The following is a 26,184-nucleotide window of genomic DNA, read 5'->3' as shown; positions in this document are numbered from 1 at the left end:
ATAGCAACATGACAGTGTTGATTTTTATTTTAAAATGCATCTATATTGTGGCATTACGGGATAGCCATGCGGAAATGACTTTCTAAAAAAAATTACTTTCAGGGGGTGGAGAGAAAGTTTCAGTCCATGAGAGAACTGCTGTGCTCTGATTGGTGGCTTGCTGTGATTGACAAGCCAAGAAACAGAGGGAGAAGTTTGGCTTGTTTTCCCTTGCGGCCTCATCGTGAGCAGAGAGGGCAGATGGGGCAGAGAGAAAATGAGGGAGTGGTCTCCCCATGAGGAGGGCTGCAAATGCGAGATTTACCAACGTGCGTTTGCAAGCAGGAAGCCACTTGTGTCTTGCCCCTCCATGCAGAAATGGTCTTCAATGTCCTACCTTTCCTTTTAAGAACCTAAGGCAATGCATCAGTACGTAAAATCCATCAGGTCACAGAAAGCGCAAAACAGGGTTGCACTTACTCAATGTTCATTGAGTGGCTTCTATGCAGGCACACATGGGAACTGCGATGTAGCAGGCCTACCACGGAAAGGAGCTAGCGAGCTATTTACAGTCATTCGACTCCCAGGAGTGTTACCCCTCCCCTCTTGAAGGAGGAGGATGACTTTTCCCATCCAAAAATCACGTGATGTAGGAGGGGCTAACACTCCTCCCTCAGTTCTCCTGAATTGCCGCTGTGAGCTAATCCATGCTATTAAGACCGCCCACTGTGGGGAAGGAGGGAGGGATGTGTGCCTGCACAGTAGCCACTCGATGAAAATGAGTTACAGGATAGTGCAACCCTGTTTTCATCTTCGTGGCTTCAGTGCAGTCCCACATGGGAGAATAGCAAGATCACTCACCAAGGAGGAGGGAGTGGGCGACATCAACAGAAGAGTGACTGAAGCACTGCTTTGCCCACTGCTGCATCTGATCCAGCATCGATATCCATTGAATAATGCTTGATGAAAGTCAAAGGGACTGACCAGGTTGCTGCTCTGCAGACATCTCGTAGTGGAAGACCGGCTGAGAAAGCTGCAGATGTGGCTTGAGCCCTAGTGGAATGAGCCTTGATGTGTGACGGGCATTCCCTTTTAGCTATTTTGTAAGCTGTTGTTATTGCTGTTACCACCCACCTGGATATAATCTGTGGTGATGCATGTTTTCCTTTGTTAGGACCTTTGAAACATATAAAGAGGTTCCTATCAATTTTAAAGGACTTGACCCTGTCCAGATAAAAAAGGAGTGCCCTCCTAACATCTAAAGTATGAAGGACCCGCTCTTGAGTGGAAACAGGTTTAGGAAAAAATACTGGCAGGGAGATGTCCTGCGATAAATGGAATTTCGTAATACTTTGGGGCAAAACAAGAGTGATGGGCGTAGAACTACCCTGTTCAGATGGAAATTGAAGAAAAGGGGGGTCACATAAAAGGGCCCCCAATTCTCCAACTCGCCTAGCTGACGTAATCGCCACTAGAAAAGCAGTTTTATAAGAGAGAAATTGAACATCAGTAGATGCTAGCGGCTCGAAAGGTTTTTGCATCAGATGTGCCAATACCAAGGATAGGCTCCATTGCGGCACTATTGGAGGGGCCAGAGGGAATGTTAAACAAACCTTTCATAAAACTTTTAACTTTGGTATAAGCAAACAAAGACTTCCCTTCAATAACATCATGCTTGGACGAGATAGCTGCCAAATATACTTTAATGGAAGTCACCGATAAACCTGCATCTTTTAAAGTCAACAGGTACTCAAAAACTTTATATACAGAACACGTACATGGATTCAATTGATGTTCTAAAGCCCAGTTCCTAAATCTGGTCCATTTCGAACCATATGAACGTCTGGTAGACAGTTTGTGCGCAGCCAAGAGCACATCCGAAACTCTTGTTCCTAATTCAATTTCGGACGTATCATCCATACCTTCAAATGCAACCTGTGCACATCTGGGTGGAAGTGGGGGCCTAGGGAGAGGAGGTCCGGTACATCTGGAAGCAGGAGAACTCCTTGTCTCAGGGACCACAGAAGAGGAAACCATGTCCTCTGAGGCCAGAAAGGAGCTATCAGAATTCACTCTGACTTGTCGTCCCTTAACTTTACTATGACCCTTTGCAGAAGTCCTACTGGAGGAAAAGTCTAAAAAAGGCATCCAAACCACTTTAGTTGGAATGCATCTCCAAGTGATTTGTGACCTATACCTGCCCTGGTACAGATGCTCTCGCATTTTGCGTTTTGGGATGTGGCAAATAAATCTACGACCGGCCAGCCCCACCACTGAAAAACCGGAGTGAAGTAGTGGCTTTGGATCGACCATTCCACATCACCTAAAGAGAGACGACTGAGCGTGTCTGCAAGTATGTTTGATGTGCCTGCGATGTGAATGGCATGAAGTTGCATGTGATGTCAAATAGCGTATTGCCATATCTCTGCAGCTTTCTGGCACAGTCTTAAGGAGGATGTGCCGCCTTGTTTGTTCACATAAACTTTGCCGTGGTATTGTCTATCATTATGAGGACCCGACGGCCTTCCAGAAAATCTGTAAAGGAAATGAGAGCTTTTTTAATCGCCCTCAATTCCAACAGATTTGTTGATATGCAAATCTGCCTCATATTTTGACCAGCGGCCCTGTACTACGTGACCCGCTGCATGGGCCCCCATCCTAGGAGGGATGCATCAGTGCAGATAGTGACATCATGGTCTCTCACCCCAAAGGGAACTCCCGCCACTAGGTTGGACTGGGAAGACCACCAATTTAAAGACTTAAATATGGATCTCAGGACAGACAACTCCCTCCAAGGACTATCCCTCAATGGATCATGAGCTCTAATAAACCACATCTGCAAAGGCCTCATGTGGAGCTGTGCAAATGGGGTAACTTGTGTAGTTGACGCCAGATGTCCTAAAAGCCTCTGAAGATGTTTAATGGATCGAAATCTATTTTTGAGTACAGAGTGGACCAATCTGATCACTTTTTGTGCCCTCTCCGAAGGGAGAAAAGCCATCGCCTTCTGCGAATCCAGAATTGTGCCAATAAACTCAATTGTTGTGGATGGGGATCAATTGAGATTTTTGTACATTAATTATAAAGCCCAAATCCTCCAAGAGATTTATGGCCATACATAGGTTGTCGTGTAAGTGGGCTGGAGAATCCCCCACGAACAACCAATCATCCAAATATGGATAAACCATACATCCTTTGGCTCTCAAGTGCGCTATTACAGCACCTGTGCATTTAACGAAAACTCTGGGTGCAGATGCCAAGCCAAATGGTAACACATTATACTCAAAATGCTTGGAATCATGAATAAAGCGTAAAAACTTCCGACATGCAGCGTGAATGGAAAAATGAAAATATGCATCCTTTAGGTTGCATACCATGCCCCTTTTGCCAATACTGGCAGCAAATCTTGAATAGACAACATTCTAAATTTAGAAGTTTTAACTGAATTGTTCACCATGTGTAGGTCAAGAATAGGGCATTTTCCACCATCCTTCTTGTCAATGGCAAAACATCTTGAGTAAAAACCTCCAGATGAGGGGGTGTACCCCAAGTCAGACACTGCTCCTTTCTTAATTAAGGAATCAATTTCCCTATCCAGGAATTCAGAGGGAAGTACTCCCATTCCTGTAGGGGTGTTGAATCCTGGATCAGAAATAAACTCAATATAATATCCAACCTTTATTATATCTAGAATCCAAGAACTAGAGGTTATGGAACACCAAACATCATAATGCACAAACAACCTATCCCCAAGCAGTGGTTCAGCTCATGTTATTTTTCTCTCTTCCATTTTATCTTTACGTAACCCTGAAAGTAGGTTAGGCTGAATATGTATGTCTGGCCCAAGGTTACTCAGTGACCTTCATGGCACAGTGGGGCTTTGAATCTGGGTCTCGCAGGTCATGGTTTGAAATGCATGGTTTGAAATGCTAACCAATATACTAGTCAATATACTAACCAATATACTAGTCATTGTGTGGTGGAATTCCCTTGGGAACCCCTGTGAGTGAGACCTTCCACATGGGTCCTACCACCCGATTGCCTCCTCCCTCTATTGGAGAAAGATCTAGAGGGACCTGCTTGTAAGGGCTGCCTACGGTCTGAATACCTATATGGCTTGTAACCAGAGTATCTACGCTGAGATTGGCCATATCTATTATAAGTGGGTTTTTGAGTTGTTCCGGCATTAATACCCAAGGTTTTAGCCATCAGGGTATACTTCCTCATTGTGTGTAAAGTGTCATCTGTCTCAGCACTGAACAACTTTTTCCCCTCAAAGAGTAAGTCTTCCACCCACGCCCTTGTATCATTCTGGAGGGTAGAGGATCTAAGCCATGCATATCTGCGTAACACTATGGCAGAAGATATTGCTCTGGCATGACAATCTGCTTGATGGCGCGCAGCATTTAGCTGCTATTTTGTTAATCTCAAAGCTCCATTGATAATAGCCATGGCTTGCAACTTATGAGTTGCAGGTAAAGTATCCAGTAAAGGAGTCATACGTTCCCACAGAGAGGTATGATACCTACTCATAATTGCCTCATAATTGGCTACTCTGAGCCCCATAGCTGTGGATGAGTATACTTTCTTACCTATAAAATCTATTTTTCTCCCTTCCTTATCCTGGGGCGCTGAATGCACCGGTCTCCGTCCCCTAGATGGGAGAACTGCCGGGATAATTGAATTTGCTTTTGGATGGCGGAACAAATATATGCACTCCTTTTCCTGCACCTTATACATAGCCTCAAGCTTTCTCGAGGTAGCTGGAACAGAAGCGGGTGTTTCCCATAAAGGAAAAACAACATTTTGAATTCCCTTAATGAATGGAAGGGAAACAGGACCAGAACCTGGCATATGTAGAATATCCATTATAGGGTCATCAAGTTGTGGGTCAACCGTAAGATATTCTAGCTTAAGGGCTTTCGCCATTCTTATTAATTGTTCTGAATATAAGCGCAAATCATCAGTGGGTGATGGTATGGTGGGTTCCCCCACCACATCCTCAGCCATGGATACAGCAGGGACGTCAGAATCCCCCTCAGAGTCTCTGTCTATAATGCTTGGTTCCGAGTGGACTTCCAACTCTTCGACGTCGTACCGATGACGAGGGTCATCCACTTTGAACGTCATCGGTTCCATGGATAGCTGTGACAATGATCGATATCGACGTTTCTGACGCCAGTCCTTGACATTGGAGGGGATCAGCAATGGCACCGACATCCAGGATGATGAATGCCCATCTGACTCCCACGATGATGAGCGCCTCTTCCTTGGTGGATCCTCTGGCACTTCCACTACGTCATCAGGCGAATTGGACACTGCTCTTTATGGCATCACTGGAGACAACTGTGTCGACGTCAATGGACCTGCTGGCTCGACCTGACGGGCGCCTCAATGCCTAGGGTGGCCTCGATCTTTCAGTGGTGCTGGCATTGACTTTGACATTGATCGTTCATTACCTCGAGGCTCCGGGGACGGAGATTGCCGACGTCGAGGAGGTTCTCGGTCTCCATGATCCTCCTTCTGATCTCTTTTCCCGACAGAGTCTTCTTTTTAGCTTTCTTTGGAGGGGGTTCAGACGCCGCTTTCCTCAACTTGTTTACCTCCTTGATCAATCATCTGAGGGGGGGTAAAGAAGACACCGAAGGCGTGTTGGGTTGCACAGACCCCGCCCTGGATCTCTCAGGCATTTTCGAAGGGGCAGCCATGGCCTTCTCATATAATGCAGCTTTTAATCTTTGTGCTCTCCCATCCCTCGATTTGGGAGTCATTTTTTTACATGCCATACAGGCACCAGTTATATGGCCTTCTCCCAAACACAATAAGCATTTAGAATGGTCATCATTCTGGGCCATTTTAGCCCCACATTCAGCACATTTCTTAAACCGCCATATTTCAAGGGAGGTTGAAATATCTCCCTCAAACTTTTATAATCTGAAGACTAAAATTTACCTCAGAGTATATCTGAGGTAAACCCACGAAGCAGCTCACTGTAGCTTCTTTTCTCACAGGCGGCAAGAAAAGAACTGAGGGAGGAGTGTTAGCCCCTCCTACATCACGTGACTTTTGGGCGGGAAAAGTCATCCTCCTCCTTCAAGAGGGGAGGGGTACCACTCCTGGGAGTCAAATGACTGTAAATAGCTCGCTAGCTCCTCTCCGTGGTAGGCCTGCTACATCGCAGTCCCCATGTGGGACTGCACTGAAGCCACGAAGATGAAGTTATCTGTTTTTTCAAGCACAGAAGTTTCAGGGGCCCATAGAATGGAACCAAGGGGTCCAAGAGGCCCCCACTGTCTGACATTGTTTTCTACGTGGGAAACAAACAAAAACAAACAATGTAGAACCAAAAAATCTCCCCTCGTATTGTTAATCCAACCAGTGCAGCTCCTGATAATTTGAAACTTTGTAACCCTCAAGAACCTTAAGCTGTGTAAAACACAAGAACCTCAAACTGTTGAAAATACAAGAATCCACCCTGAAAAAAACCCCTCACAAACCAACCCCACCAGGCACCCAAGTTCTGTTCCTAGAAACTGAGCAACATATTCCCAGAGGCCCACCCATGACATACCTCCTTCTGAGGTTTATCGGGAGTGTCAGGCTCATCGGGAGTGTTCGTGGGGGTGGTGCAGACCTCCTTAGACTCAGAGTGGTTTGACTCACAAGAGGACAAGCTGATGGAATCCATGCTTTCCCCAGGGCTCCCGTTCAGAGTAGACTTGGGCTGTTCTTTGGTAGGGGTGCTATTGGCAAGTAGCTCAGATCCCTGAAACAGCCTGCAAAAAAACAGATGAAAAACAAATGAAGGGGCAGGTATGGCACCGCACACAATCCAATAGGTACCTTCCTTCTTCACAAGGCATGTTCCTTTTCTGTGATATCCTTGCATTTTTCAAATGCAGTGCTCCCACAAGCTCAAAATGGTTCGGGAGCCCTGTTGTAACCCTTGTTAGGGATGAGCAAAACAACAACAAAAAACCCAGTAAATTTCAGGTTCTGTTCGTTTAGATTTGGTTTTTGTGATTCAGGTCCCGAATCAAACTAGGGGTTCATGGTTCGGCTAATAACTCCAAAGTTGGATGCACATGTCTACTTCAGATTGAACATAGCACATGCTTGCCTAATCTGTGACCTGTCAAAGGAGTGACAACCATGGTCCCTAGGTTTTTTCAGATTGAATAAATTTTAAACGTAGCTAATGAATAAGAATTTGAGTAAGGGACATAGATTGCATTGTTTATCCTTCCCATCAGTGGTCTGCCATTTGGTACTGGTTTACAGCAATGGCTGAGGTACTTGTTTTTTACAGGGAGAACTGTGAATTTGAACTGTATGTGCCTTCTGCTTTGGCAAGGAAATAAACTTACTCTCTGGGTTGCAGCTATCGGTAGTGCCCTTTGGGAGAGTGCCCTCATGCCAGTTCACCTAAAAGCCACCCCCCCACACACCCACACACGTGACACTCACAGACTCAGCCGCTTCACCATGCTCTTCTGATGTTTTGGCGATGTGTTTGTTGTGTCCGCAGCTCCTTCAATCTCCAAGGAAAAGGCATAGCTGTAAAAGAGAGGCCATTCCGTGGTCAAGGCTAAATACAATTCTGCAACTATGGAAGGAAATACAGCAGTCTGAGGGCAGAAGAATATGTTGGGTGATATTGATATTACTGTACTCCATGTCCTTTTGCCAGTGAATCCTAAAAACATTCTCCCCTCTGCTATTATCTCATACAATGTGTGATAATATCTGACTGTGCTTTGGGGGGAAAAGCATATCTACTCCAACTTTAGGAAAGTGTTACTTCACCTCTCCTCCTCCGTTAAATGCCGCAGTCTCCTGAACCACTGGATGAATCGTCTGTCTGAAGTCATGCGATAGCTGTTACAGGAAGACTGTAAAAGCTTTAACTGGGCAAGTATTTCAAACTCCTGAGAAAGTAAATAAGAGAACTTCCATTAGGAAACAAAACCAAATGCTGATTTGTTCACAGAAACAGTGTCAGACAGATGTTAAAAACTGCGCTACAGATTCGCCTACAGTTGTGTACCTACACATAGCCCAGTTTGGAATGGGGCTGAGAACCCTTCATTCTCACTTAATTAATGGACCAGACAGGTATTCCTTCTCCTCATTTGACTCCCACATCAGCAGGCCATACAATAGGGCAATCTGAAGTCTTCGTAGCTTCAGAACACTCCCCCTTCCCTAAGTTTGCAAAAGTATCAGGCATGTCTTAGGAAATCGCCGTGAAAACTGACTTACAACTTACTACAGGAATCATCCAAAAATAAAGGCTTTACTCTAAGTTCCCAATCAAAAATGACAAGGATGCTATGGTCCTGTTAAATATCCGATCTTACAGACCACACCTTTACATTATTTTGTACACATCCAATGACAGATGACAGCCTGTCTCTGCCCACCCACTGCTGCTGGTTCCTGAACTTCCAACTTGAATGGCACCACTATGCACTTGGAAGGAGAAAAACCCGGCCACCCATATTGCATTCAAAGATTAGGTCAGGAAAAGTTGCAGGCTCTGCAGGTGCAGCTCATGTCTTGTGAGGCCTGCCTTGCAATTTGAGCAGGGAGTCTTTAGAACCTACAGTTGTGCTTCCTTCTAAAGCCAAGCAACTAATCCCTCTAGAATATGAACAGTGAATCATTAAAACGCCAGTGAGCCCAGGGTGGGGACAACAAGCTTACCTCTCTTCTCTTCTCAAAATTGATTAGCCCTCCCTGTTTAAAAAAAAAATAGAGTACAGAAATTAGCTTCAAAATCCACATGTTTATACAACTCCAGTTATATTACTGTAACAGGGAAGGCAGACATGCTTCCATTCAAAACAATGACAGGGGACAGAACCTGTCTTTACCTGTTGAAAGGATGAATCTTTCAGGACCAGATTTCTACAACAGCATTCATTCATCCTTTTATTTGCCCGTAAATCTCACTTTCATCCTCCACTGTTATTCAAAATTGCCCTTTCCTTCTTGAAGGTGAAATTCATATGAATTTGTATTTTGATAATTAGTGGAAGAGACACACACAAACAGTTCAGGCTTAACTGAAGGCACCATCCAGCCAAAGTTCAGAACTCCTTCCTAAATTCTCATATGGAAATTAAGCCCATGTTTAGATCATCCCATGTAAAACTTACTGGATTGTGTGCTAATTTTTTCATAGGAAGCCCTGGCACTGAACTTCTAAAAGATTCAGTCCCCTCTGGCTGGATAGTTTCAACCGTTTCCGCACTGGAGGTTTCACGCCGGGCTGCAGGCCAGAGTTTGAGCCAGAGCAGGTTGCCCCATCTGTTCCTGCTCCCGCACAGGGGAGCATTTGGTCCAGTGTACCTCATCTGCTCTGGATTTGTGCTCCCGCATGGGATTCAGGGCAGCAAAGTTCCCAGTGTGAAAACAGACCTGCACTATGAGGCCTTGATTCTCCTTCATAGTTGGAAAGTTGGTTTACAATTCAAATACCAGTAGTGTGAATTAAATCCCTTTCTCTCCCGTGAGCAGTGTTAAAAACACAGCATGTATTTGTTTGGGGAAAGCAATCTAGTTGGAGGCATTCTTTCAAAAAAAAACTATGTCAAGGCTACATTTGGTAGCAATCCTTATTCCCCACTAAAAATTCCATTCGCTTCTATTTATGAGATTCTTTTGCAGGGGAGGTGGCAGGTCACCAATGGCTGTAAAAATGCAATAGGAGAATATAATAAAAGTTCAAGGACTGCTTAGAATACTAAACCAAAAGTCCAGTGGCACCATTTGAATTCTGCTCAGACTACTATTACTCCCCTTCAGGAGACAGACTCCTACCTCAACATAGTCCTTCCGAGCTGTGTCAATCATCATCAAGTCAGTCAGAAAAGTACCAAGGTAAGGAATGGTGCCCTGCATTATGCCCTGCAAAGGAACAGAGTGCAAAGAGGTAAGACATCTTAAAGGTAAAGGTATCCCCTGTGCAAGCACCGAGTCATGTCTGACCCTTGGGGTGACGCCCTCCAGCATTTTCATGGCAGACTCAATACGGGGTGGTTTGCCAGTGTGTCTGAAATGGTCATCTATTGGCTTCCGGACATAATTCCAAGTGCAGGTCATTGAAAGCCCTAGATGGCCAGAGCTCAGCATACATTATAGAGAGCCTTCTCCTAGCACTCCCCAGCTCAGTGGTAGAACATCTGCTTTGCATGCCAAAGGTTCAGTGTCGAATACAGCTGGCTTCTGTGGCATGGAAGGCTGGCCTTAGTCTTGTGGTGAGGTGACCAACACCTTCCCCCAGTGTTTCTCTGTAGATGACCTCTAAACATCTAGTCTTGGATCCATGTTTAGGACAACTAACCATGGCTAATGCTAATCATATTACAGGCTAGATCCCATGGATCCATTACACTAACAGAAGTGTTTTCCTTGAGCAGAAGGGGGGTTTCCTTATGGAACAGGATCTCATTGTCTACATTGGGTCAAGGTATGTGTTCTAAAACCGTGAGATGACATATGGTAGATATCTGTTAGGTTTTCATACTGCTTGAAGAGAACAGCAGCTTCTGATAGGGAGTGTAATTCCTTCATCTCCTGATTACCTTAGTGATAAAGTTAAGAACTCACCATATCTTTTTGCAGTTGAAGCCGTCTCTGAGTTCTCTTCTGGTTCTCTTTCACACTGCTGCCCAGATCTGCAAATTTAGAAGTTCCTTCCTATGGGTTGGGGAAAAGGGTCAAATAATAGAAGATATCTTACTAAACATCCTGCCAAACAATTTCTCTACAAACTGCAAACTACACCCATCTCTCCAGTCCAGAAAACATGTGGCTCATATTCCTGTTTAAGGGGGCTAATGGCTTGAGTGTTTGTGTATGCTGGCTTTGTGGAGACCACCTGTGCCAACATGCCATAAGCCAAGAGTGCTTACAAAATACTTCTGGTCCAGTTAAAGAGTACAGCCGACCTCTGAACTTCCCTGAAGCCAAGCATGTCTGAGTAAAACTTGCTCGTTTTGAGGGAGAATTTAATGGACTATTTGTCCTCCACTCTTAAAATACATGTTGTGAACAAACAGTTCCCCTGTCCATTATGTAATGATCTGGTGTTTTTCTAATTCACTTGAATCGTGGGTTTTATGACTAATCTCTTTGGTTTGCTGACTAACAAGGAGACAAGTCAGGAAATGAGAATGCTTGTTTCAACATTCCAGCAGCCCAGGCCTCAGAGACTGCTTTTTCCAACAACTTTGTGAATGGGAGCCATATTTCACAACACTCGTGGGTCTTCTGGGCACAGGGTAATGAACTTCTTGCCATTATTCACTGGGCTGCTTTTAGCCACAATTGCAGGGGTCAGCAATCTGACATAGCTACTCAAGCACCCTCCCACAAAAAACAATGGTTTGGACGTGGGTCTCTCTTCATTTCCCCCCACAATGAAGGCGGGCTGAAAGCATTCATTTAGCATCTCTGCAATTTCCATATTCTTCTTTATTCCTTTCACACCTTTGTGGTCTAAAGATCTTATGGCCTCCCCAGCAGGTTTTTAGCTTCTGATGGATTTTTTTTTAAGAAAATGATTGTTTATTCTTTTGGCAACTCTTGTTATTTAATAAAAGCCTCCTTGCTTTCTATAGATGCACTGTTATTGCTAGTTAACCACACACACAGGTATTCTGTTGAATCTTTTACACTTTCTTACCTGTAGCGTGTATCGTATTCTGTGGTTCCAGTGGTTTTAAGTAACATCTAAACTTCTGAAACGATCTGACCTTCTTGATTCTCCCTCAAAATATGATTACACATTTCAACAATGCTGGAACTGCCATGGATTCATCCTCCCCCATATACTGTGTTATTTTCAGCATGGGATGTCCACAAACATCAGGTAGGCCAAGCATGTCTCAAACCCATCTCTTCATGTTCCTAACCAGTGAATCTCCCTTTATAAGAACTCTGCATCCTCGCACCTTCACAAGTGTCTAATAACTGTGACGGAATATAGGTAGATCATTGTAAGGGACTGGTTTCTCCTTTCTCGGAATATGTTCTTCTTTCACAATAGCTGAGGTATTTCCCATCCCACAAAACTGGAACCTCTCTTAAGTTTCCTTGAAGGTCTGCTCTGTGATCATCTCTGGCTCTCTCAGCATTTGTAGTCCTCCAGGGCATGAACCTGTACCATAACCAATGAGGTCAGTGCATGAAGTTCTGTCCATGCCATGGCACCATGGGTGAAATACTGGACAGCATCCAATGTCCTGTTGGCTTTTTTTCTTCCTATCATTTAAATGTGGGTATTTCTTTCAATTGAGTTCCTGGACCAAAAATGGTCCCCTGAGAAGGGCCATCTGGCACCTCAGTTACGATCTTGGAAGAGAAAGTGGCATCAAACCAAATCTACCAGCAGACCATGCTGTGATGTACTATATGGAGGCCTCATCCCATCAACAACCACTCTTCATTCTCAAACTGACCATGGAGCAATGCAAGCTGCTGAAAACAAAACCCTGTTCCTTCACAGGACTAGATTCTTACAACAGATGCCCGTTCTGATACTTCTGCTAACAAACCAGGTGGATTTATTTGGCAGACTGCACTCTAAAAAAATAGAAGGAACAAGAGCAATAAAAACAGCAGCCTGCCTGCTTTTGCAGCTGTGAGTTGCTAGGATTTTCCTGACAGAACCAAGATGGCAATGAGGACGGATACTGGGGCGTAAGCTCTGTCTGTCCATTGATATTTTGTGGGTGAAATTTTGTTGTTGTTGTTAGGTGCGAAGTCGTGTCCGACCCATTGCGACCCCATGGGCAATGATCCTCCAGGCCATCCTGTCTTCTACCATTCCCCGGAGTCCATTTAAGTTTGCACCTACTGCTTCAGTGACTCCATCCAGCTGCCTCATTCTCTGCCGTCCCCTGCTTCTTTTGCCCTCGATCGCTCCCAGCATTAGGCTCTTCTCCAGGGAGTCCTTCCTTCTCATGAGGTGGCCAAAGTATTTGTGGGTGAAATAACCGCCCCCAAAACCCAACTTTCTTGCCCCTAACATTTTTTGAGTTAGAGCAGATATGAGAAAGATGGGAGCCCACCCTCCCCTTACAATTTGCAACTAAACAGCAGCTAGTTGATGCCAGGTGACAGGGCAGAAATGCAGGAGGCCCAGTGGAAACCTTTTCGCTCCTGGCCCCGACCTGGTGGAATGAGCTCCCAGAAGAGCTGAGAGCCCTGACGGAGCTGTCATCGTTCTGCAGGGCCTGTAAGATGGAGTTCTTCTCCCAGGCATTTGGTTGAGGCCAGACCAGGAAGATCGGGTCTCTCCCTATATAGGCCCTGCAGGACACTGCCTTTGATATCTGGGCATAGTCTCTCTCCTGAGAATGATGGTGGGCATGGCTTACGGTGGGGGTAGGTTTTTAGATTGTTTTCCGGTTATCTTGGTTATTGTTATTATTGGGGGTCATATTGTATTTTTATTATGTCATATTGTATTTTATTATTTTACTGTAAACTGCCATGAGCCGTACTGGTTTGGGGAGTGGCAGGGATAAATCAAAGTATAAATAAATAAATGAATGAATGAATGAATGAATGAATGAATGAATAGAATAGAATAGAATAGAATAGAATAGAATAGAATAGAATAGAATAGAATAGAATAGAATAGAATAGCAGAAAAAGTTCAGATAGAAGAAAAAGGCCCATGGGTTAAAAACATACAGCTCACACAAGGCATGGGCCACTGTGGTACAGTTTTATGGACAGTTTCGACAGTTTTCTACCATTATTTACTTGTGAGAGCAACAGCTCAGCTAGGCCAACCTCTTTAGATCTTGAAGATTGGCAGGGCTGGCCACCAAGGAAGACTGGGGCTGCTGCACAAAGGAAGGCAATGGCAAACCACCTCTGCTCATCTCTTGCCTGGAATGCCCCACGGGTGAGATCACCGTGAGTCCCTTGCAACTCGACGGAACATTCTTCTTCCTCCATTCAAGGGAAGGACACCAACTTGCAGGAGACCGTTTACGGGCAAAGCTGAAGGCATTGTTCTCTTAAGGTTTAAAAAGTAAAGAACCAGCGCAACACGGATACCTGTTCTGTTTCTCACCTTCATTAGCAAGTTCCGGCTTGTCAAATAGTTGTCACGCTCTGAGAAAATTTCTGACAGTTCTTCAAACATCAATATACTGTCCCTGTACAGCGGAGAAGTGGAGTGAATTCAAGATTCTCTGACATACTACAACAATCTGCCAGCTAATTTGTCTGGCTGGAGACTTGGTCTTACTGCTCTTTGTCAGGATTCAAGGCAACTGTTAGTGTTGAACTGGTGGTCCAGGGAGGGGTATTCATTGTCCTGTATCCAACCATCTGTGCGTGGAAGGCACATTGAGTTTTCCCTCGTGCTTCTCTTTCTGCAGCCCCTTCTGACCCTTGAAAAGACCGTTTCCTAGGACCACGGGACTTGTGTGGAGAAATAGTAATGTGAGTGTAGGGGCAGGGGTCTGGAGGAAGAAAACAGATAAGGGGATGAATTAAATCCCCTCCAAAAGTAGTGCTGTGTGTGCAGAAGAGGGGAAGGAGCAATTTAATCCCTTGTCCCTCCAGTGCCCAACACCCTGAAAGTTCAGTGACTCTGGGAATGATCTTCCAGGAGTTTGGAAGGAGTTAGAGCAGGCTTTTCTCAGTCAGGGTTTCGGGAAACCCTGGGGTTTCTTGACAGCCTTTGAAGGGTTTCCCAAATGGGCAGGAGTTAATTTTTTATATATTTTAATTTGTTAATATTTATTGGGTGATATGACCATATGTAGTCATGTCAACCCTCCCCCCCCAATGGCCAATGATGGGCCTGGAGGATGTGAGAAGGGGAGGGGCCCTGGCTGGGCATGTACACAGTTATGTTTCTAACCCTATTCTGCACGGTCATGCCACTTCTGGGGTTTCTCAAAGCCTGAAGAATGTTTCAGGGGTTTCTCACTGGTAAAAAAAGTTGAGAAAGGTTGAGTTAGAGGAACAGATGGATGAAGGGAAACTCCATGTTCCAGGCTTCCTTGATACCCTGAGCAATGAGATCTGCTTTTGCTAGCTACACTGTATGTTTTGCTTTCCCTCTCCATTGTCATCAACAGGCATCAAACACATGCTGGCCTGTCTACTTGGTGTGTAAATGTGTGTCTATGGCTTTCCTCCTCTCTGTCTCACTGTGGTTTTTACAAGTTGTAATTTTAGTGCTACTGCTAGTTAATATGACTTTATATTTCTTATACATATTTCAACATATTGTAAATATGGATGCCAACCACCATGCGGGGCCCAGAGATCTCCTGAAATATGACTGATTTCCAGACTACAGAGATCTGTTCTCCTGGAGAAAATGGCTGCTTTGGAGGGCAGCCTCTATAGCATTATATCCCACTGTTGTCCCTCCCCTCCGCAAGCCCTCCCCAATCTACACAGGCTCCACCCCAAAATCTTCAGGAATTTACCCACCTGGAATTGGCAGCCTTAATTGTAAGACACCCCAAATGCTCCACTTACACAGAAAGCTAACAGGTAATTTTTAAAATAAAGAACGCTATAGAGGAACTGAGTCTGAGCATTCCCCTCCAAGGGGTCTTATGATCCCAGGCCCAGAACACAGTCCTCAGAGAATCAGTACAGCAAATGCGAACCCCCATTTAAAGGAGCCGTGGGGGGAAACTCTTACTTTGCAACGGATGCCCACGTCTTCTTTAACCGATATATGGAATTGGACTGCAGAGCTGAAATAATGGCCCTCAAAGAGGAAAAATTCTTCAGGATTCTGCATTCCTGAAAAAAGGAATTATTAAGAGACAGAAGTTGGGTTAAATACGAATATTCAACAAACCATCTCAGCTGCTAAAAATTCTTACTGCTCAAAAACACCTGAACAAATACTGAGCTTGAGAAGGGGGGAAATTCCGTCTTATCGTACCCTGTGTCTGAAAACATGTTATATAGGCATTTTTGGCATTTTATACTTGTTTTTTCGCACTGATGGTCTTGAGTCAGTTTTTCTACTTCCAGAGGAGGTGGGTCTCTCAAGCCAAACGGAAGGGATTTAAAGCTTGTGTACTTAAACACATGTCACTGCTGCTGTATCTAAACTCTGCCCCCACCAACTCCAAGGGAAGGAGCTCTGATAGCTTCCAAGTTGCTTGGAGAAGTGTCAGCCTCAGAAAGAGAAAAACCAGTTAACTCATGTAAACAGGAAATTACTCTTGATGCTGACCCTAGTAGCAGGGAGGTTGGCAGAACAGGGCAGTTTAATTAGAACTTGATTGCACTACTAATATTTACTGGTTACTAGGTTTAGTTTATGAAAAATAACAGGAACCTGGCTCACATCCCACAGTAAACCCCTGATGCTGGGAAGGATTTCTTTCAGCAGTGTGAGCCTTCCTCATTAATATACTGAGCTGCCTGTTGGTCCATCAAGATCAGTATTATCTACTCAGATTGACAGTGGCTCACCAGGGTCTCAAGCAGAGGTTGTTAACATCAGCTACTGCTTGGCTCTTTTTACTGGAAGTACATGGATTGAATCTGGGACCATCTGCAAGCAAAGAAGATGCTCTACCACCGGACCATGATCCTTTCAGTATTTAAAAGAGAAGTACCATTTGAATTTTCCACTTCAGGGACTGAAACACCTTGATTCTGAGCCAGGTTTGTTCATCTGCACATAAATACAGTTTGTAGCTCCTCTTACCAGGGTGCTTGGGACAACCTCAATGCATGTATCTCTTTCTGCAGTCCCAAATGGCCCCCTCATATATCCTCCCACATCACAACATGAGAAGGAGCTGGAGGTCTATAGGAGGACAGGGAATGAACTGAAAAGCACTACCCTTTCTGTAAGTACTATTTTTCTCTAGGATCCAATCTCATGTCTCAGGAAAGCTGTGACAGAAAAGGAATAGCTACAGCTCTGAAAGACAGTGCTTAAAACAATGGCTCGAGAACACCCTCATTGCAGTGGGCTTGTGCAGGAGAATTCCCCTGTGGACACTTGTAATGCTGTGGTTAACACCGACTGTGGATCCAGAAGACATGAACTCAGCCAGGAAGCTCCTTGAGCATCCTTAAGCCAATCAGTCAACATTGTTCAGTTTCTTCTGGCTCAGTGTTGTTATGAAGATAAATACTGCTATGTGGGCTTCTTGTGGGGCAGAAATGTATTTAACAACAACAAGCTACCATAAATTCCAGGAGTAAAAACCAGGGTTAGTGAAAGAATGGCTGCCAACAATAATTACGCTGGAGCCACTGCCACTATGTGTTTCATGATTATGCTGACCTGGATAGCCCTGGTTAGTCCAATCTTGTTAGGTTTTAGGATCTAAGTATGGTTACTGCTCGGGATGGAAGGCCACTGAGGAATTTCAGGATTGCTCTGCAGACATGGGCAATGGGAAACCACTTCCGTTTGTCTCTTGCCTTGAAACCCAAAGGCATCACTGTAAGTTGGCTGATGTTTAACTGCAGTTCCCACCACCATTTTGTAATTATCCTCTTTCTTTGGAAGTTGAAGGCATCAAATGGGACAAAATGGCTAGGGATGAGCACATACCAGCTCATGAGTCCAAATTCAGCCCAACTTGGGCCGGTTCAGCTGTTCAGGACTTTGGTCTTTCTCCACTCACTTAGCTGTCTCAAGCTATGTTTTGTAGCCCCTTCAAATGGCGGGTAACAAAGCCAAAGGGTTAAGTGGCTGGCAGCCATTTAAACCCAACAGCTGAGGTGAGCTGTGGCCAGGACAAAGGATAAAGGAAATCCCTTCCAGAGCAATCCCTGCCCCTTTCTCCTGGCCATGTCAAATTACAAGGGAACCAAACTTGCTGGACTAGTTGTGCCAGTATGGCTCAGTTTGGGGTTCACTCCATGGGTCGCCATGAATCCTGAACTACCTTTTTAGGTTTACGTCCATCCCTAAAAATGACTGCTTACATGTCCAATTTCTATCCATTTCTCTATAGTTCTTGCTTTCTGTGGTGTTTTTAGGATCGTACATATTACACAGTTTGTGACCGCATTAAATTGTTTGATTGTGGCTTTGATAGTGGAGGCCAAGTTCTTCTTTCCATCTTTTTCTCTTTGAGCCCAGATGCAGCCCAAACATTGGTGTGCCACCATTTTCTTAAACAGTATCTAGAAGAACACCGACAAAAAAAAAGCCATCAGAAAAGAGCAACCTAAATTCCTGCTGAAAGCACTAGCCTGTATCCTATCCCTCCACTCAGCAAAGTTTTCAGCATCCCTCAGATGAAAATGGCTCTTCCTTCCCAAAACCAAAGGCAAGCTTTAAAATGTTGTCATTGTGTCAAGTGCAGGGATTTCCAAAAATTCTCCCAGCTGAGGCACACTGATATACAACTGAAGGGTTTACTTCATTTTGACACAAGGACAGATTTATCATTTAGTAGTTTACTCCAGATAAGTCATGGCTCTTGACATTGTTATGCCAACCACTACAGGTTGAGTCCTGAGTGGCTGTCCCCACACACTATCTCTTTTATTGGCATGCTACCCTTGGTGTTATTTTTTATCTTGTTTACACTATTCTTGGGTAAGTGGTTTACTTATTGAACCAGGAATCTCTTGGCAAGCTGGTTCCTTTCTGAAGCATGATAATATCAGATGAAGAACAACCCAACAGCTGGAATCCCATTAGTAATTCTGAGTTTTTTAGTGTAGAGAGGAGAGCAGCCAAATTGTCTTTATATGGAATCAGATAAATATTTACAACCTGCATTAGCAGGCCAGACTTCTGGCAGCGTGCTTGCATTAAAAACCCAGCCCAATTTTTATAAACCTTTTAATGCTCCCAGTTGGACATCCATGAATGGAGTTTGCTCATACATTGAGTGTTGCTATGTTATCTGGATAGTACAGTTGAAGAGAAGGAAATGAGAATCCATCCTTTCCACCCAGAATAAAGCAATTTAAACTGTGGTTTAATGTAAAATCTGCAATAATGAACGATGGTTTACAACAGGGCAGCAAATCAGAATCAGAAGCTATGGTGTGAAGTGGGTTTTCAAGCCTTGGTTTGGCCTGATATCTGAACTGACAAGCCATGGTTATAGCCATTACTCAATGGGAGGGCTGAGTATAGAATGAAAGCAGACAAATAACTCTGAATCATTGTACACCTATATATTAGGACAGGGGTAGTCAAACTGCGGCCCTCCAGATGTCCATGGACTACAATTCCCAGGAGCCCCTGCCAGCGAACGCTGGCAGGGACTCCTGGGAATTGTAGTCCATGGACATCTGGAGGGCCGCAGTTTGACTACCCCTGTATTAGGATGTCAAAAACATGATTTGGGTTCTGAATTATGATTAGTGCAAACTGTCACTTTGATATGGTTTCTGAACCGAGCATACTTTTTTTACAAAACTGCTGTTTTCTTGAATATTTTTGCAGAAGTTTTGATCCCATTTGTTGCCTAAAGTGTGTGGAAACATTTACTGGGTGATATGACCATATATGGCTATGTCGACCCCCCCCCCCAAATGCCCAATGATGGGCCTGGAGGGGGTGGGAAGGGGAGAGGCCCTAGATGGGTGAGTACACAGCTATGATTCCCAACCATATTCTGCATGTCCAGAATCTATTTCCCAAAAATTTCATTGGGTGCCCCTGCGTTCTACTCTTTCTCTACCCTATGCATTATTTTATAAACCTCAATCATGTCTCCCCTTTCCTATCTTTAACTAGACTGAAAGGTCCAGGGTTCTCCATCCTGTCCTCCCAGGAAAGGTGCTACAATCCCCTAATCACCTTGGTTACCTTCATTTCAGCCATGATCTGAGCTGCATTCTATACTTACAGCATCCATATATGTTAGTTGTTCTGCAACAAGTTCTTGTGAGAAAATAGAGAACTCTTCCTCTGATTCAACAATCTCTAGTTTTTCCTCCAATCCACTGAGCTCTAGTTTCTCCTCTGATCCACCAATCTCCTCAAGGGAAAGCATGTCAAGGATCCCAGCTACCAAAACAGAAGACTATTGTGAGGACAGATAAAAATATATCTTCTGACATTTCATTAAATCTCCTCCCCATTCTTCCCTGCCGCTCTGATAGCAGGGGGTGGGAACAATGAGCGTTTTTTCCACCATGTTGGGATTGTTTTAAAGACTTTTAATGGGTATTTTAATGGAATGAAGACTATTGTTACCCGCCATGAGCCTACGAGAAATGGTGGGAAATAAATATAATAATAATAATAATAATAATAATAATAATAATAATAATAATAATAATAATAATAATAATAATAATAAATATCTGTGCATTTATCAATTTCCTGTAATGCCAGAAAGTCCTACTGAGCTGAATACTAAACTGAAACATAACATCCATTGCAGCCTGTGAAAGATGCAAGAGCTGGAGGCCAGCAAGGTACCCAGCTTGAGGTGAGAAGGACCCTGTGACCTGCCTCCTTCTTAAACACAGGCACAATCTTCTTACCACACCATACTACATTAGCACATTCCAAGGTCCCATTGTTTTACATCACATGTTCATGGAAAGCCTGAATCTTTGAAGGTGGAGAGAGGAAGAAAGACTGGGGATTCCTGTACCAAAACATCTTGCATCACTAGGATACACACACCCCTGCCCCTCTGGCTTTCTGAACAGGATTCGCAGCTCTTTAGAACCCTGCTTCTGCTGGAGTGATGCTGCCCGAACTGACAGCATCATTTAGTTAAACCAGTTGATTTAATTAATTAAAAGTTTGAAATTAGTTAAACCAGTTAATTTAATTAGTTAAACCACACCAGTATGTGTGTGTGTGTGTGTGGGGGGGGATATGAATATATCATGAACAGAGCCAACAGATATAGAAACAGGCACAAAATTATCTTTCATTTCAAGGTTTTAATCCGTAACAGCAGGGAATAAATACAGATTCTGCCTTGGCCAGGCTCCTGTACCTAGGAGATTCTGTGAAAAAGGCCCCACATCCTGTGAAGATTGAATTATAGAACTCAGTATCTACATTTTCACCTAGAAACAACTCCAGAAAGGAACGTAGATAGAAATTAGCAATCCTTGTGCATTTGAGATATTTTTTTTAATGAAAGAAACCATTTAATGCAGCAAGGCTTTAAAAAAAAGTAAATTAATTTGGCAACAAGTTTGATTCATTCATCATTTCTGGAATGTTCAAGGAGGTGACGTTTAACATAGGAAAAAAAATCACTGATTTTCATTGCATTCTTCTGCTCTCTGGCATTATCGCTTCCTGTCTATTTCCTACTGTTTTTCCACGAAAGCTGGCTGGGGATATTGTGAGATTCATTTCACACCAGTTCCAATAGGCTTTAGCTATGCTAATTATTCCCAAAGGAAACACGTTCTGTCTTTGGGGGTGGGGGGAGGGCTGTTTATCAGACTTGTCAACGCACACAGCATTCCAGTGTCACTACTGTTCACAATTGGTTCAGTGGCTCTTTGACCCGGTAAACGTAAATTTCCCTGATGTCCTTGTATATCAGCAGCTCAGCCACTGAGATAGGAAAAAACAGCTACAGACATTTCCCTTTGTCACAACAGCAGCTAAGGAACCATTTTCATGACATAAATGCCTCAATTCCAAAAAGAGTTTGGTCTCAGGAAAGTGGAGGGGGGGGGGATCAAATTAGGGAAGACCGCAGAGTTTATTTTGAAGACTTGCAAGTTGCCAGCCACTAATAACAACAATTAAGGTAACAGTCATTCTAACAACTTCAAAGCACAGCAGAGTTTTAGAAATGTCAGCGTTCATAATTTGCAGTGAGGAGTACTAAGCATGTTACTTGGCAGTCCAATTTGGGTTTTCACCCTACTAAAAAAGAGCAGAAAAAGACAACTGGTTGGTTCTGCCAAGCATATGATTCAGTACACAATCCGCTGTGACAGAGTATGCCATTTAACTCAATCAATCCTGGACAATTATGGATAGCAACAGTCCAATTCTATGCAGCATCTGAGTTCAAGAACTGGGCTCTTGCCTTCTGTCCTAACTGGAGATACTAGACTTACTGTCGTTCCCCAAGTCTTGTTTCTGAAACTGCTCCAACAGGTGCTGTGCCTTTCTTTCGGGATCTGATCCTGGCATGGTCCGCGTCAGATAATCCAAAAGTTTCCGCAAACAAAAATAGTCAGGTGGCTCCTGGAAGTCTTCAGAGCACTGGTCTAGCCATGCTCTTAAGATAGAGGCTATTGCACTGGTGTGGGGGGGAAACATACAACCACTGTGAAAAGTTAGAAATATCACCAAGTCTCACACTATATTCCAGCGAGCCTCAACCTCCAGCTAGCATGGGAATTAAACCAATAATTGATCACTCAGCAAGTTCTTAATACATTCTTAATGTCTATTTCAGGGGTAGTCAAACTGTGGCCCTCCAGATGTCCATGGACTACAATTCCCTTGAGCGTTTGCTGGCAAGGGCTCATGAGTTTGACTACCGCAGTTTGACTACCCCTGAACAAGAGAATACTGACTTGTGAGATTCCAACAGACAACATCTGTAGTTTGATATGGCAATTACATAAAAACATATTATTTAAGATTATGCATCAACAGGTACAGTTGTTGTTGATCATGTTACTTGTATTTCAATGCTAAATATACAAAGAATTAAGATTTAAATATTTGGAATGCCACAGATCTTCTAGTTAATCCAGCAAGGAATCACATTTCTATTAGCTAATAGATAAATGAATATACTGGGAAAGGTAGTTTTCTATTTGTGGCTGAAAATGTGTGACAATTTTTTTGGATGAAGTTTTGGTTAATTGTTTTTTGTTTGTGACAATTTTTATGACACTTGTATCTCTCATCATATGTGTATTCTGTGTACCTGCAAATTCAATGTACAGGTGTGGATTATCTCATGTCACACAGAAGACCAAATGTGCTCTGGATCTATTGGAATATATCTATTGGATTCAGAGACATATTGGAACTTGTTCAATGGTCATTTCCATTCTGCAGAGAACATTAGGAACTTAATTCTGTAACAGGTACAAGAGCAACATTCTCAAGGATGGGCACAAACCAGGAAATTGTTTAGGGTATTCCTGAACCAAAAGTCCTGAAACAAGGCCAGTTTGGATTGCTGAAATGAACTACTGAAATGGCTGTTAGCCATTTAAACCTAACAGCTTGGCAGGTCCAGCCATCAGATGTTAGGTTCCACTTCACGCACAAATACACCCCTTACAAACAGTGCTGGGGGGAGGGGATGAAATGGCGTGCTGAAATAGCTGCCAGCAGACAGCCATGCCATTTCAGTGGTCCATTACATATTTCCTCACTTGGAAGCTGGAATGACATGAACACCTGGAAGTTGGAGTTGATGGGCAGATGCACCAAAATGGCTGGCTGAACAATTCAAAGCGGCATGAAATGAAATCTATCACAGAAATTGCTCACAGACATTTTAGCCTAACAGCATAGCGGGTGCAGCCATTCATTACTGGAAAGAAGGGAACAAAATGGACAGTTTAAATGGCTCATAGCCGTTTAAACCTAACAGCTGATGGGCAGACCACACTGCTCAGCTGCTAAGTTTAAATGGCCTGAATTCCAAAACTGAACTGGACAAAAGTCCAAGAAATGGTCAGAGAAGGTACAATGAACCTGGGCAAATTCATGATGAATTCTGGCTCTTAACCAGTTTGTGTTCATGACTATTCTCAGTACCAATTCCTAAGATTCTCTGAGGAAAGCTATGACAGCTAAACCATGATAAAATTTATACATTGTCTATAATATAGATAAAAGGTAAAAGGTAATGGTATCCCCTGTGCAAGCACCGAGTCATGTCTGACCCTTGGGGTGACGCCCTCTAGCGTTTTCATGGCAGACTCAATACGGGGTGGTTTGCCAGTGCCTTCCCCAGTCATTACCATTTACCCCCCAACAAGCTGGGTACTCATTTTACCAACCCCAGAAGGATGGAAGGGAACAGGGAACCTTGAGCCGGCTGCTGGGATCAAACTCCCAGCCTCATGGGCAAAGCTTTCAGATGGCTGCTTTACCACTCTGCGCCACAAGATATATATAGGGCCCCTTAAATGTTCTTTCCAATGTAAAAAGTTAAAACAGGAGCCACAATTGATGCTGCATGCATCCTTTTAACAATATATTGCCATACTTTATTCCTACATAGTTATTCTCTTTAATCTAAGGGCTGAATCTCATGTTAGATATAAACTGCAGGCTTGACTAAGATGTTTCTTAAACAAGCTTTAATCCCTTCTTGTGCAAAACAAAATCTAAATAATAAAGGCAGGTACACATTTACGATAGGCAAGCATAACTGAATCTGAAAGACTGCCTGTTCTTGCTATTCTTAGAACAGGAGATGTTTTTTTTTAAGAGCTATACAAACACAGTAGCTGTAAATATTTTAAACTCAACAGTTCTCCTCCTGAAGATATAAGCATCATAAAGGATGGCAGAAAAGCGCTAGTTAAATAAAAGGCACATAAAGTGTTCCTAGCAAAAGGATGGGGAATGTGCATTCCTAAGTGGCAACGTGTTGGAAGGAGTGGCTTAACTTTTGCTCTCTGACTCAACTCCAGAGCTCATCTTATCACATTCTAACTACCTTTGCCAGAAATGGGGGTAAGAGAAAAGTTTCCCTTCAGAATTCCAGATTGTACATCATGCACGGTAGGGCCCTGACCACAGCAAAAGGGCAAGACTGTAGAGGTCTGGCTATACTCCTAGCTACTCAACAGCCCTCCCCTGAATTTTTCAGTTTTCATATTGAAAAAAAGAAAAAATAAGAAAGTTTCTGCCCTTTTATGGAAACAACAGGGAAAACAAGCTGCAGCATTCTCAGCAAGGTTTCTTTCTTTCAGAGCAACTGTAAAGAATGTGACCTGTATATTTTGCCTGCTCTTGTCAATGAGTGCCAAGGCACTGCACCTCCTAATAAACATTTGAAACACCACTTTATTTTTTTAAAATAAATTGCTTGAAGGTAAGCACATTCAGCTACAATTATTTAGGCTTTTGCTGTTTTATACTTAGTTATGATGATGCCCTCTAAAACATCCCTAACAAACTCCCCTTCCACCGACCTGGGTTGCCAGTCTCAAGGCATGACCTGGAGATCCCCCGAATTACAACCAATCTCCAGGCAACACAGTTCCACTGGAGAAAATGGCCACTTTGGTTGAACCCTGTGGCTTTATTTCAGAAGGTCCCTCCACTTCCCAAATCCAACCCACCCTAGGCTCCATCCATAAAACCTGCAGCCCCCCCTTCCCCGATTGTCTCTCTATATCTCTTTAAATTGCAATGTGATAAAGAGCTTTGACTATAAAGACAAGGAAACAACTGCAGGAATAACTGCATTGTTTAATAATGAGTGCAAGAAAGCTAATGAGTAAGCTCTAAAGTGCAGAAGCAGTTGGGGTGGGATCCTGCTTACTGGCAGTGCTTTCTCACATGGCCCTCCTGTGTGTGGGGAGGGGACAACAATTCTGGATCCAGATATTTAAGCATTTGTCGCTTGCCGAATCGAACAGAAGAGCCATTAGGCTCACTTTTCTCCCATTAGCAGCAGCCGTAGTCAGATGCTTTGGGACGTTTTAACAGCACAGGATCCTACCAGGACAGCAGCTTCCCAATTGTGCAACATGAAGGTTCTTTTTGGACCTGGACATTTCCTCAGTGAAAAGAGCAGACAAGCTTCCCTGTTCCCAGACACCCCTCTTAAGTCACAGGGGGCAAAGGTGATACCTAACTTGCTTAGTCTGCACTCTGTGTGAACTGGGGTGTCTTACTCTTGAATGCTCACCCAAATCTTCGGCAAAAGAAACCCACTGGATGAAAGGAAATGGTTAAAGTATCCTACCTGCCTATTGGTTCTCCCTTGCAAAGCCCGTCCCTGTGCATATCAAAGGCATGGAGGGGGGGTGTTTGTACACCATGGGAAATGAAACTGCTAAGCTGATCCCCCACTACCTCTTGCAAACCACTTTCGATTCTCTTAAAGATCATTGTCCAATCTAAGTGACTGCAGGGAAACATGCAAATGAGGAAGTTGCGTGCCTGTGCTGTGCTGTACCAGCATTGGCTGCACACACGGTTGGCTGCCAGGAAAATGTGGGATTCCCCACTGAGAACTCTGCCCACAAGACTGGATACAGAATGTGCGGGTCTGCCTGACGTACACATCCATG

The 26,184-nt window shown here is 43.7% G+C and overlaps 1 protein-coding gene across 3 annotated transcripts in view; it reads right to left on the bottom strand.

Moving 5' to 3' along the window:
• Positions 1 to 26,184, bottom strand: part of RGL1 (ral guanine nucleotide dissociation stimulator like 1) — a 90,514-nt gene that overhangs the window by 8,374 nt on the left and 55,956 nt on the right. For 2 of the 3 annotated variants that reach the window (XM_077332630.1, XM_077332631.1), the window contains 11 exons: positions 22,021 to 22,205; positions 19,821 to 19,981; positions 17,935 to 18,135; positions 15,671 to 15,774; positions 14,075 to 14,159; positions 10,594 to 10,683; positions 9,805 to 9,891; positions 8,686 to 8,718; positions 7,786 to 7,907; positions 7,447 to 7,536; positions 6,551 to 6,755 (listed from right to left, as the gene is read on the bottom strand). In XM_077332630.1, the coding sequence (XP_077188745.1) occupies positions 6,551 to 6,755; positions 7,447 to 7,536; positions 7,786 to 7,907; positions 8,686 to 8,718; positions 9,805 to 9,891; positions 10,594 to 10,683; positions 14,075 to 14,159; positions 15,671 to 15,774; positions 17,935 to 18,135; positions 19,821 to 19,981; positions 22,021 to 22,205 (1,363 nt within the window). Of the gene's footprint in view, positions 1 to 6,550; positions 6,756 to 7,446; positions 7,537 to 7,785; positions 7,908 to 8,685; positions 8,719 to 9,804; positions 9,892 to 10,593; positions 10,684 to 14,074; positions 14,160 to 15,670; positions 15,775 to 17,934; positions 18,136 to 19,820; positions 19,982 to 22,020; positions 22,233 to 26,184 lie in introns of all 3 variants that reach the window. The other variant, XM_077332629.1, reaches the window with a different exon arrangement.

The sequence above is a fragment of the Paroedura picta genome, chromosome 4, assembly GCF_049243985.1.
Source record: "Paroedura picta isolate Pp20150507F chromosome 4, Ppicta_v3.0, whole genome shotgun sequence".
Lineage (NCBI taxonomy): Eukaryota > Metazoa > Chordata > Lepidosauria > Squamata > Gekkonidae > Paroedura > Paroedura picta.
This window is presented reverse-complemented; position numbering and strand designations above follow the sequence as displayed.